General features: G+C 48.9%; 1 protein-coding gene across 2 annotated transcripts in view; it reads left to right on the top strand.

The window, feature by feature from the left end:
* Positions 1 to 13,148, top strand: part of THRB (thyroid hormone receptor beta) — a 340,841-nt gene that overhangs the window by 236,553 nt on the left and 91,140 nt on the right. For both annotated transcript variants that reach the window (XM_045856658.1, XM_045856657.1), the window contains exon 3: positions 11,877 to 11,940. In XM_045856658.1, the coding sequence (XP_045712614.1) occupies positions 11,919 to 11,940 (22 nt within the window). In that variant the 5' untranslated portion in view covers positions 11,877 to 11,918. The remainder of the gene's footprint in view (positions 1 to 11,876; positions 11,941 to 13,148) is intronic.

The following is a 13,148-nucleotide window of genomic DNA, read 5'->3' on the forward strand; positions in this document are numbered from 1 at the left end:
GTCAACCAGCGTCTCAGTTCCCACCTGCAGACACATGGAATTCTGTGAAGGGCGGGACAGTCGGTCCTCAGCAGATGGTTATGTAAGCATAGCTGGAGTCTCTCCTGACATTTTACATTCGGAAGGGTCAAATCTATACAAAGCTTGGCCTCATACAAAGTGACTGCTTTCTATCCAGAACTGCTAGTCCTAAAAAAGGGCCAGAATTTGGGGGAGTGTGGAAATTATCAAGAGAAAGCCACATAATCCAAATAAATTACTTTTGAGTTAAGCCTTGATCATGAATTTCAAGTTACATTTCTTTTTTGACTAATAGATAAGGGCTAAGGAAGTCTATCTTACCTCCAATGCTACACCCAGGCCAGCCAGAGAAAACCCAGGAACACTCATGCCTGATGAGAAATATTAATAGCCTACGTCTCTTTTCAGCTTCAGATTGAACACTCTGTGTGATGTTCAAGTGGAAGTGTGCATTTTCAACAGCTTTACTGAGACATCATTTCCATAGCAAAGTTCCCCCATCGAAGTGTACAATTCAGTGGATTTGGTTTATGTACAGAGTTATGCAGCTATCACCATAACTCATTTTAAGATATTTTCATCACCCCAGAAACAGCTCCTATACCCATTAACAGTCACCCCTGTCCCTACACATCCCTGCCCACCCTCACCTCTACTTCCCAGCCCTTGATAACCACTAATTCACTGTGTCTCTGTAACCTAGACATTGCTTGTCAGTCCTATCTCTTGACTTATAATTAGAATCAAATGATCAGCATTCCCTCAAAACCCATCATTTTTTTCAGAAAATGTATGTTCTTCATGCGGCACTGAACTTTCCCTCCTCCATTCAGCCCCTGGCTTTCACTCCCACCTACAGAGGTAACCATCGGTATTCATTTAACAAGTACTTACTAAAGGTGCTTAGTAAGTAATTCACACGTAGGCTGAGCATTTGATGTAGTCAGTGAGCAAACCAAAGACCCCTGGCCTCATGGAGCTTCCCTCCTAGCAGAGGGAGGCAAAGGAAATAAGCAACAGCAACAAAACCAGAAGTAAACTATGCAGTGGGTGAAAAGATGCTGCATACTGTGGGGACAAGGAAGCGTGGAACAGGATAAGGGGCATTAGGAAGGCCGGTGCCCATGGACAGGCAGGTCCGGCAGGGACTGGGGTGGTCAAAGTAGACATCCCGGAGGAGTCAAGGATTCCAAGCCTTATGGAGCAGGTGTCTGGGGGACAAGCATTTCTGGGACAATTGCATTGCAAAGCCCTGTGGGGAGGGCAGGGATGACATGGAGGAACAGCAGGGAGGTGGGCGAAGCTGCAGTGGGGTGAGAAGGAGGAGATGGTGACGGAGTCTCCAGTGGGGCAGATCACGGGAGCCACGGCGAGGTTTTGAACCACAGCTGCTATGAGCTGAGTTCTACTCTCAGAAGACCACTCTGCCTGCCGTGTGAGAAGAGATCAGAAGGGAGCCAGAGCAGAGCAGAGAGACGGCCTGGATCCCATCCTGGAGGCCACTGTAGGGCAATGGTTCTCAGCCTTGGCTGCATATCTGAGTCACCTGGGCATCTTTACAAAACCGAGGCCAGAGCTAGAAAACACTAATTGGTTTGGGGAGCAGCCTAGGCACTGAGACTTTGCAAAGCTACCCAGGCAATTTGCATGCACAGCTCAGGTTGACCGTGAGCTGTAGGAGCACTCAGCAGCCCCACAGGTTTGACTTTGCAGCTGGGAAACAGAAACCTACAGCTGGCCCTGGCTGCTTACTGGCAAAGCTTATTGGCAAGGCTTTTTTGAGGCAACCAGAGATCTCACTGCGACGGCAAGGCCAGAGTTGGCACTGCAGACAGCATTCCCACCAGGATGGGGCTGGATGGAGCCCACCTGGAGGAGCTCAATCCCATTCGTTTGCTGGATCCAAACGTGAGCCTCTGAATGGGGAGCCAGGCTTTCTCCCTGTACCAGACAGAGGGCTGGTTGTAATAGATCAGAACGGAATAAAAGGATGAGGCTGGAAGTGGGTATGTGATTCATTCAAACAAGTATTTTTTGATAATTATAGTTACAGGGCATCAGGCATCATGCGAGGGTCTGCAGATAAAAAAATCAGGTCTAACCGTCCTTGCCTGAGCGAAATGGCTCAAAGTGAATGCCATATAATATCTCAAAATATGTTGTTTGTAGGGAGGCTTTAAATAAACCAAGGGGAGGGGGACCCTTCAGTTGCATATCCGAGCTGCTGGCAGCTCTAATTCAGAGGGATGAATAGAACATCATTGTGTTGCATGGGCACAAGTACAGCAGAAAGAGTGATGCCTGGAGCCGTGCGCCGACCGTGAATCAGCAATCTCATTCCTTTGTTCACAACGCAATTATGATGCCGGGAGGATGCTGGGAGCATGTTCAGGGGGATGCAATGAGGAATATAAGTTTGGGTAAATACATGGAAATCAAGGAAAATATCAAAGTGTTTTTTAATGCCTCCAAAAAGAAAAGAATCATGCCAAAAAGCCCTCCCTTCCCGCCCCCCTCACCGCCGCAGGAAGCAGACACTGGCTAAAAACGTTGTATTTTGTTTTTGGCCTCTAGGGCTCAAAGGAACACACTGAACTTGGAGAGGATTTAGGGAAAGCTGATGTGTAAATATGGAAAGTACAACCCAGAAGAAGGGGGATGATTTGGACGCCCTGTGGGCAACCTCTCGTGATCCGGGAGTAGAGCCGCCTTTGCTTCGTAGCTAACACGTGTTCTTGAGTACCTGCTATGCACTGATCACTGGGCCAGCTGGTGGGGAGAGGAAAGGAGCGGTCTCTCCCTTTGGAAGACTTTCTTGTCGGTGGCGATGAGCATGGAAGCACAGAGACACTATAAATCACTGGTTGTCAAACGCCGGCATGCGTCAGATCCATCACCCGGAGGGCCTGTTAAAACCCAGACTGCTGTGCCCCACCCACAGAGCTCCTGGTTCAGTGGGTCTGGGCTGAGCCTGAGCACCTGCATTTCTAAAGAGCTCCCAGGGGGTGCTTATGCTGCTGCCTTGAGGACCACACTTTGAGAACCCTGCTCTAAGGAAGTAAGGATGTTGGGCAAGAGAAGAGGGCGAGTGTGAGTTGAGTACAGATGACCACTGGTAAGGTGCAGTTGACCTGTTGGTACTATAAAGATGCCATTTTTTAAATGTGTTCTCCAGGGCACAGCTAGTGGTTTTTGAATGAGCAATGTGCTTTGAACAAACCACACTGGCCATGATGTCGCCACCACCCAACGAAGGGGGACAAGAGACAGGGAAAGAAGCTTCCCTGCAGGCCTGTAGAAGCCAAACTGGACGTAACACAGCGGTGAATCCGAGCCAGGGAGCATGCACGCGGACTCATAGCAGCAGACAGGAGAGTGACAGTAGGGTGACCTATCCCCACACTCGTGCTCATTCTGAAGTCCTCCACAGAATCAGCTAGGAGGCCTTCTCTAGGTGCACGTGCCTGGGCCCTGCTCTAGAGATGGGGAGCCAGTCTCCTCTGCCGATTCTGCTGTGAACCCCCTCCTGTGATTTAAGAACCACTTTTTCTCCAGCCTCCACGTTGTGCCCTGAACTTCTAAGTTAGCAGAGTGCAAAGCCAGTCTCTCTGAAAATGTAAAACTCCTGCACATAATGTGTCCCATCACTTCAGTACTACAAGACTTGTGTCTCAGATTCAAGGAAGCCCACTTAAAATGCAAGAGACCTTCCGAGAAGGTAACTGTTCACCAACAGAGCCCGATGCCTCGGTGCACCTTCTCACCAGTAATGTTTAGACAAGGCTGACTGTGCTTGGAAGGAAATGTGCATGCCTGTCCAGCAGCAGGGGTAGCCTACAGAGAGGGCACCTCTATTCCTCTAACATGTTCCCAAATGCTTTAGGCTGTGGCTCCCCACGTGTGATTCCTGGGGAGTATGGCCAGATCACCTGGGAACTTGTTAGAAATACAGACGCTCGGACCCACCCACCGCGCCCCCAGGCTGGCTGAGTGAGAATTTCCAAGGGGGAAGCCCAGCAGCCTGCTTTCACAAGCCCTCCAGGGTTGAGAACCACTAGTTTAGTTTGTGTAGCCTCACTGCTGCTTACAAGTCAGAAATGGAACAGGATGGAAAAGCAGGCAACCTGTCAGTTACAGATCTCCTCAGGTAAGTATCATGACATATTAAATATCTCTTGCTTATTTGTCAGATTTTCACCTAAGATATTATTTATCAGACCAACTTCTCGACTACCTGTGGCAATCCCATAATTCCCAGTGATAATGGGATTTAGTGCATCTGCCTTCTTGGACGATGCAAGGGCTGTGTTCTTGTGCTTGTTAGAGACTTCATCACAACCCTCCCATACGGTAGGGGCCCAGGAAGAGCTTCTGAATGACGGCCAAGTCATTTATTCCAAAGACTGGCTTCTGTCCCGCCGCAGCCTCTCCGTGTCTCATTCTCTGACTCTCTGCTCCACAGCAGTAAGCCAGGCCGACTCACTCGGCTGGGTGAAGTGGAGAGGTCAAACTATGTGGCCATGGTCTCTCGAAGAGTGAGGGGTGAAACGAGATGACGTAAACCACACCCTCGTACTTTTCACGGATTCCCAAAACTGCTTCGGCCACGGTTCCCAAACTCTGTGCCAGGGCACTCTGGGAGTGTCACAGCAAACCCGTAGGAACAGAATGGACCGTCTTTACTTTTTGAGGGAAACGCAGCAACAGCTGCCGGACGCCACACAAGTACTATTTGGCTGTTTGGGCCTAATGACTTAATAAGTAGAATGTTTAAGCATTTCTTTTGAGCCGGGGTCACTGTGGGAAAAAATGACTGCAACTCGAAGGGTGCCATGACCTGAGAAAGCTGGGAGTCTCTGTTTTCTAGAATCACTGCCCCCAGCAGGAGGTATGTTCTCACTGTATACCTTCTGGTCAGAACCCTACACCTGAGCCAGAATATTTAAGGACATATACATTCTACGTTTAACTTAAATTTCAGGGGGGAACGTGACAAGAAAATCATAACATGAATTATACATGGATCTTTTAGGGCCTTCTTTTCTTCTCTAACCTTCCTACGTACATCCACCCAGGCCAGTTCCCTAGCTCTTCCCTTACCTGCGGTTCCTTTGTTTTTTGTTTGTTTGGTTGTTTTAAATAAGAACCTAAATTCTCCATTGGTGCCCCCCACCCCAGCCTTTTCTTTCTTTATGACCTAAAGGATTAATTAAGTCTCACAAATCTGAGTTAATAGTGGTTCTGGTGCATTCCTGAAAATCACCTCTAAAACCGATCATTGAAAGACAAAACCTAGGCTGTGTGTGTGCTGCAGAATGTATGTGACACCTCTCAGAAGACCGCAGAAGTGTGCCAGCAAAGTCAGCCAAAGGGACCTTCATGGAGCGGTTTCCAACAAGAAGCCGACAGAGGGGAAACAGACTGCGTCAAGTTTATTCGGAATATTTCTGTAGGAGCTTTGTCGGCAGTCCCCCTCACCCACCAGCAGTTGGCATAAACAACTATATTTATCAGGAGAATTTTATGTTATCTTCAAGGAATTTTAGGGGCAAAGCAGTCTTGCTAACACCTCCTTAGGAAGAGTCTTCTCTTTATCCCAGAGTTAAAAAGCTGCAAGGAGCTCACCTCGGATTCCAGAGGCAGCAAAGCATTAGCTCGGTCTGGGCCAGGCCAGTGCCCCGGAGTGGAGGTAGCCCGGTCAGGTGGTCAAGTGCTAGGGTCTTTTCTCATGAATCTGTCCTGGGGTGGGGACGGGAGTGGGTTCTTGTTTGTTGTTGTTGTCTTACTCATCACCCAACACCTCTAAGAAATCAATAATCCATCATTTGCTTTACTTCTAATGTTTTATTTTCCTATTCTTGTTTGTTGTTTTTCATGCACAAGTCTCAGTGAGTCACCTAACCACAATTACATATTCTGGCAGCTGGTGGGTCTGTGTGGTACCCTCCGTCCTCGGAAGCTATTTCACTCCCCTGACATGATGAATGTGTTTCCAGCAGCCCCTGCAACACACACACACACTCAAAAGCATGCACGCACACGCACACACTATTTTCCTTGGCACGGGAAGCTACCCTGCTCTCCACCAGGTGTCAGTAGAGTCAGTTTTAACTGCTTGCTTTGGCCAACAGGGCATCTGTTGTAGTTGTTTCTCCTGCTGTGTTACACGGTTCCTCAAACCACCCATCTGCTCTCTCTTAAGAGACTAGCTTCCATTTCTTAGAAGCATTCAGAGATGATAGTCCACCTGTAGAGAAAGGTAGCTGCGAAGAAAACATGAAGGGAACAGGCAGCCAAGTGGATTCTTTTAGAGTTGGTCTCATAAAACTTTCACTGGCTGGCTTTTTTCTCGACTTTTCTATCACTGTATTATGTGGGTAGAAATCGTTCCAAGTTTCACTCAGTGTGACAATAAATTAGACATAGAAGATTGTTTTAGGTTCACAGGGGGTTCATTTGCTTGTTTGAAAGACCACTCTGACCCCGAGAGCCCCACCTCCCCATTGCTAACCTAGTTGTCAAAGCAGAAACAGGAATATAAAAGACTGTAGCCCCAGAACCCTGCAAGTGAGGGTGGAGGGTTCTACCATGTGTTGTCAAGTGCTTTTACCCTATCTAATCCATGCATGCTCTTCATAGTGAATGACCTTATGACATCTCCTGTGTTGTTGTATTGGTCAGTGGCTGGACCCATGCTTTTTCCATGCCATGATGACTATGCCCAAAAGAGAAAAGGAAAAAGAGAAGGGAAGAAAATGAAAAAGGAGCAATGATTTGGCAGGGACACGGGTTAAGATGAAGAGTAGAAATGAGCCACATAATGAGATCACTGAACTAGAATTAAAAGGGATGGCTGAGGTAGAAGTAAAGATTAATCATTTTGCCAAGAACAAAATAATCAGCCGCAGCAAATTAAGCTCAAATTCAACCACAGATCCTCCTTGTATCATCTCACTCCCTCAAGGCAAAACACAGTGACTGCTGAAAATCTGAAATGCAAATGATAGCTTTGTCATTCAATAATCATTTTCGGCTGTCTCTTAAGCAGGGCCCTAGTTTCCTGCTGCACCCAGCAGAGGAGGAGTCTGACCCTGCCTCCTGATCCTCGGGCTGCCCACGAAGCAGCTGCAGGAGTGTTCACGGGTAGACCCTGCCTATCTCGCTGTGCCGACTCCTCGGGCGGCATGCCCCTTTCTCCTGAGAGAGCCAAGGAAAAGCAAACTAAGGAAGGTGACCTTGAGAAGACCACAAATGCCTTCTTCAGAAAAGAAGACATATCAGGGGGTGGGGAGGTGCAGTGTTTCATTTTAATTAGAATGTACAGACTGCATAAACAATGACTCACTAGGTCCATACGGAAAGATTTTTAAGGGGTGATTTTTGCGGTTGTCCCTCCAATGCCATAGTTTCTACTGGGAAAAGGGAAACACAAGGGAACAACAGGCCTGCGGCTGGGGACCGGGTGGGCAGTCCACGGTGCACTGCAGCTTTACCAGATGGAGTTAGGGCTGTCCTCTCTGGCCCTAGTCTGTCTATCTTTGTGACCTTGAACGTGCAGACAGGAAAACAGCAATGATCCCACGCAGGGGTGCCCCAGAGGGTTAGCCACCTGAGGGGTCCTCCCCCACACTGCGGCAAGGAGATCTTTAACAAATAGAGGCACACCCTTAAGGACCTTCCATGGCTTCCCAGTTCCCACAGGACAAATCCACCTTTATAGCAAACTTTTCAAGAGCCTTCACCATCTGGCCCCAAACAACATGTGCAGCTTCATTCTTGGCCACTTCCTGCCCCCTCCCTGCCCCCCAAAATCATATATCCTGTGCCAAGCTGCTGTCCCTTTTGCTCTTATGTGGCTTGTGAGGCACACCTTTCATCCCAGAGGACGGCTCAGCCCTGAGTGTTTCTCAGCACCGCCCACCGCCTTGGCCCATGGCATCTGTGGCTTGTATTTTTAACTGCTCCTTGCCAATAGGTTCTGCCTCTTCAGGCAGCTTGTAAAACGGGTTGTAAATCCCTTGAGGCCTGAGAGCCTGTGGTCTTAACCTATTTGCATCCCTGGTGTTTATTCCCGTATTAAATGTTCCTATCACATTCATCACTGTCTCAGTATTTCTACCTCCTAAATGTCACTTGAATCCCACCACCTCCACTGCCACCGCGGGAGTTCCCGCCACCCTCACCTCTCCCCCAGACCTGCCTCGGCCCCCAGCCTGGTCTGCTTTCACTCAGCAGCCACCGAGAAGCTTTAAAAACTTAAATTGGATCATATTGTTGCTTTGCTTAAAACCTGCATGACTTAAAGGAGTTTCCCAGTTTTTCTAGACAAGGCTCATCTGGCAGAGTAGCCCACGTGCCTCAGGAGCGCAGGGGCAAGCATAAGGCAGTAAATCGTGGCTCAGGGAGAGGCTGGCTGAAAAGAAAAGCCTTCAGGTCTGGGGACGCCTCCGCTGAGAAGCCTTCCCAGATGGCCCCAGGAGGAAATGGCCTCTCCCTCCTTGGTGCCCCAGTCTGCTCCAATGAGACACCTAAGGGGGAACCTATACACCTTCTGGCATTTTGTTTTTATTGTGATTCTATCCCTCTGTTAGACTGCAAGCCCCTGGTGGACAGGCTGGAGTGCTACCTTTGGACAAAACCAAGGGCAGTGGCTGAACAGCTAGGCCCTCAATCAAGGCCACACAACCGGCCAACTAAATGAATGGCTCGTGTGAAAGGGATATTGTCCATTTCAGGAGCACTTGCATCGGAGAGGAAACTGAATGGCATTCCCCTCCTCAACGTCATGGGTGCTGAAATGCTGAAGCTGTTAGAGGGCCGTCAACCTCGAAGGGCCTGGTACCCAGACCCTCACTGGATCTAGCTGAAGACTTCCCCACCTGTTCTAATGAATCACCTGCAGACCTGTGGTTCGCCCTTCCTGGGCAGAGAGTTCATTGCCAATCTCTCATTAGCGTAGTCCCCCCACCCCCTTCTAACCCATCCCCACCGACCCTTCCTCCTCACTGTCCTACTCAGTGAAGCTCTTTGCTGTGTTTGTTGCCCTTCCTGGCAAATGCAAGAGCTCCGCCTTCTTTAGGATTAAGCTCCTTGGGTTTTGTTCTATCCTTTGACCCCACGGGCACAAGGTGAGCCCCAGGCCCCAGCCATGGCTCTGGAAAGGACCTTCTCTGCTTCCGCTGCTCAGCCCAGAGCACTCTGCGGACACCATGCCCAGCATTGCAGGACCAGCAGGACATGAGGCCCTGGACACCTGCCTGCTCTGGGGGACTGATAGAAGCTTTCCTGGAATTATATTTTAAAACTCTAGAACACATTGAAGGAAAATAGCATTAAATACTACTAAATACTAAAGTACTATAGTGGTAGTCATAAACTATTAATTTTATACTAAAGTTAATAGTAGAGTGAAAGTAATACTAGTATACAATTAATGGTATAGTAATGGTAAGAGTACAGTAATGCTGAATACTAGAGTAGTAAATAGTATTATTACCCAGGGTACATAATACCCAGTATTATAAGGGAAGGAAAACAGTAGTAAATAGGCAGATCAAAACTAAATTATATGGTGATAATGTTTTTTAGAGTCTCAATAAGATTTTTTTTCCTGTCCCTGGATTCTTTCTGCCTCACACGTAATTCCTTCCTATAGCTCATATGCCTATTTCATTGAGATTTTGTAAACAAAGATGCTTTCAATTCATGGTGGAGCAAGAACATAACTAGAATTTTGTCACTCTACCTTCATACCTTTTGTGCCAAAAAGACACAAGACTGTTCTGACACATTTGTATTCATGTCGTATTTTAATGTCGGTGTATCAGTCAGGATTTGTTTGGTTGCAAGGGGCAGACACCCGAGCGGAGCCCAGCGGAGGTAACAATGGAGGCTGCTTTGCTCAGGAGGGGTGGAGGAGCCCAACCCTTGGAGGAGCGAGAGGGACACAGCCAGGCCTGAGGGAGAGCTGAAAGCTGGGTTCCCTGCGAATGCCAGATCCACCCCCTTTCTCGCCTTCACACGGGCGTTGTCCGTGTGGCTGAGAGAGGCGTGGGACGAAATCATTTTTCCTCTCCCTCTCTCCTTCTCCCTCCCTCCCTCCCTTCTCTTTTTCCTCTCTCCAAACATCCAGTTGGGCCAAAGGTGGAGCACTGTGAGCTCTGGGCTGGCCCAGCTTGAGCCAAGTTCTCTTCCTGTCCAGAACATTCGGGAGCAATGTCATAGGAAAACGTGGCCACAGCCACGGGGTGGGCAGGGGAGGTTAATGGCAACTGAGTTTCTAAGAAGGGCAAGAGTCTGAACACTCTATCATGTAAGTACGATCTGAGCTCTCACCTCCGGGTATGGCAGAGCCTCTCCCTCAAACCCAGCTGAACGGATGAGTGAGGGCGCAGCAGAGAGGTCCTGGCTGGCGACCCCTGAAGCGTCAGTCAGCAGCAGGAACGCATTTTCCTAGTAGTCAGTATTCATCTCTCCCACCAGATGCCAGTTCAGGGTGCTTATACCATCCCATATCGACGTTCATTGATTTTGTTTTGTTCAGTTATTCCACATGTGTTTGTCAAGTGCCTATTATGTATCAGACATCCTACTTAATGCAGGAGATACAAACATAACAAAGACAGTCCCTGCCACAGAGACTACAGTCTAGTGAAGGGCGGCCATGTAAACATGTGACGACCACAGGTGTGACGAGAACTGTGACCCGGGCATGAACTCGGTGCTGCAGTGTGAAATGTGGAGATAGAATGAACAGCCATCTATAAATCCACATTGTAAACATCATGCATATACTTCCTCTCCCGCGTACATCCCCTCCTCCAGCCCGTTGTGTGTTTCCTCCCCATCCCGTGGTTCCATGTGCAGGGTGCGTTATGTACGGTTTTCTTGGTGCATTCACTCACATTGTCTTTACACCTCAGACACGTCAGCCTTGTGAAGTAAGTAGAGTGAGTGTTATTTTCCCCCCTTTGCACAGGAAGAATTGGAGATTCCAGGGCTTTGAAATGGCTTGTCGTGATCCCACAGCTACTTTGTGACGGCATCAAACCTCAAACCCGTGCCCCGGGGCCTCAGTGCCGTTCCTAAGCATGCACGCCGCCACTATTTACCACTGAATGCAGAAGCCCCTTCCAGAAAAAGAACTCTAATTCTGATCTTCCTCCAGCTACATCCCGGAGGACTGGGGCCCGTGCTCCCCGGCCATCTGGTTCCTCCACCTGTGCACGTTCCTCAGCATGTTTCCCTCCGTCGGGTGGGACACCGCTGGTCACCGATGCCCACGGCGCCTCCACCCCCGACCTGAGGCTGAGTCTGCCTGTCGCTCCCAGATCTCAGCAATGTAGTGGGGAGGGGAGGGAGTTTGGCACTAGGGGGACAGAACGTCACAAGTGGGACAATGAGAATACGGATTTCCACTGTCTAGAGCAGTATGTCTAAGACTGAAGGGCACAGCAGTCACCTGGGCATCCTTTGCAAACGCAGGGCTGATGGCGTAGGTTTGAGATGGGGCCCACATTTTGTAACAGGCTCCCAGGCAAGGCAAGGATCCAGATTGAAGACGCAAATACAGACATCACAGAGACTCCCGGGGAAAGCGCCAAGTCAGTGGCTGGTAGCTTTCTTTAAAACTTGCAAACAGACATGTGATCCTGAATAAAACATTATTTTAAAAAATCTGTTTCTGTAAGGAACCCTGAGAGCTCATAGACTTACACCCATCCCCGAGCCTCTAAGCTTCAGTTCCCCAGTTCTGACTCGGGAGTCTCAAACTGCTGACTAATGCGTGTGGTGTTGTTCGGTGGGAAATGCAGGGTATAACCTGTGCTCTTTTCTTCTTGTCTTTCTCTCTGTAGGAGATGTCAGTGACAGAAAGGGTCCAGAATGATCGCTAACCTATGACTCCCAACAGTATGACAGGTACCTGTACTTTTTTACATTTTTGACGTGTGTGTCTCCATTTCGGTTCCTCTAAAAGAGAAATGTAAGGTGTCTAGGAGGCCAATCTGAGAGTCTTTGCAACAGTAATTTTCAAACCAACAAGTGTTATTCATTGCAAACGCATCCTGGGAATACATCCCTCCAAATAAGCTTCTGGATTCAGAAACTGGGAGACGTGTCGCCACCGCTGATGTGAGGGGGAGGACACGATAATTCACTGTCAAAGGCTAGGTTGTAGCCACGGTAGGACCACTCTCACACACTAAACCCATTCACTCTTTGCATTCGTCCAGACCAAGATAATAAGTGGCTCTACACGCTTATAGACCAGCATCCAGGCATCTTTCCCAAAGTGGGCTGTTTGGTCCATTCAGCAGTTTTGTCAGAATGGAGTATGATTCGATTACATAAGGTAAAATGAGCTAGAAACTCTTAGCAAGGGGCCAAGGAGCAACAGAATGACCCCAGAGGAGCATAAGATCGCAGGAGCATGACCTCTCTGCGCAGCACGCAGAGCAGGAGCTGCAGACTGAAAGCCCCGGGCGGGCCGATGCACCCGTGCCTGAAGCAGACTGGGTGTGCAACAACCTCTCCTCTCTACGAAGAAGCCCCTCCTCCGCTCTCGCCTTCACCGACAAGCAGAGATGCAGCCCAGTGTGGCCAGAGATGTTGAACTTTCAAAAGAAATCCAGGTCTTAAAGAAAACACTCCCAATTATAAATGGAAGCAATAAATGTTTAAACATATCAGAAACTCATGGGCCAGTAAAACGTCTGCTGACTAGAATGAACCCGTGGACTGTCCTCTGCCATCCCCCTTCCAGCCCAGCACCAAGCCCATGATGGACGGTCCTTTGGGTTACCATGGCAGGAGGGCAGGTACCCGTAGACTTGGCATGTCACGGTGCACCCTCACTTTTGATAATCCATTTATGTCACCTCCCTACCGAGTGACAAATGTACAGAGCACTTCCTCCCAGAGTTCATTCCCCTGTAGAACTGAAACCTTGGAGCAACTGAAAGTGGCCTCTCTGCCTTCTGAAGTTTACAAGCCTTCAGTAATGGCCATGACCTTACATCTCCCAGCACCATGGCCCGGCTTCTCTACCCATTTACACTTGAGTTCCTGGCGCCTGGGGGAACCAGCTCATGATTCACGCCCTTAGGAAGTGAGGGTCTCAGAATCAC

The sequence above is a fragment of the Phyllostomus hastatus genome, unplaced genomic scaffold (assembly GCF_019186645.2).
Source record: "Phyllostomus hastatus isolate PE091 unplaced genomic scaffold, TTU_PhHast_1.1 phas_scaffold_129, whole genome shotgun sequence".
NCBI classification, from domain to species: Eukaryota; Metazoa; Chordata; class Mammalia; order Chiroptera; family Phyllostomidae; genus Phyllostomus; species Phyllostomus hastatus.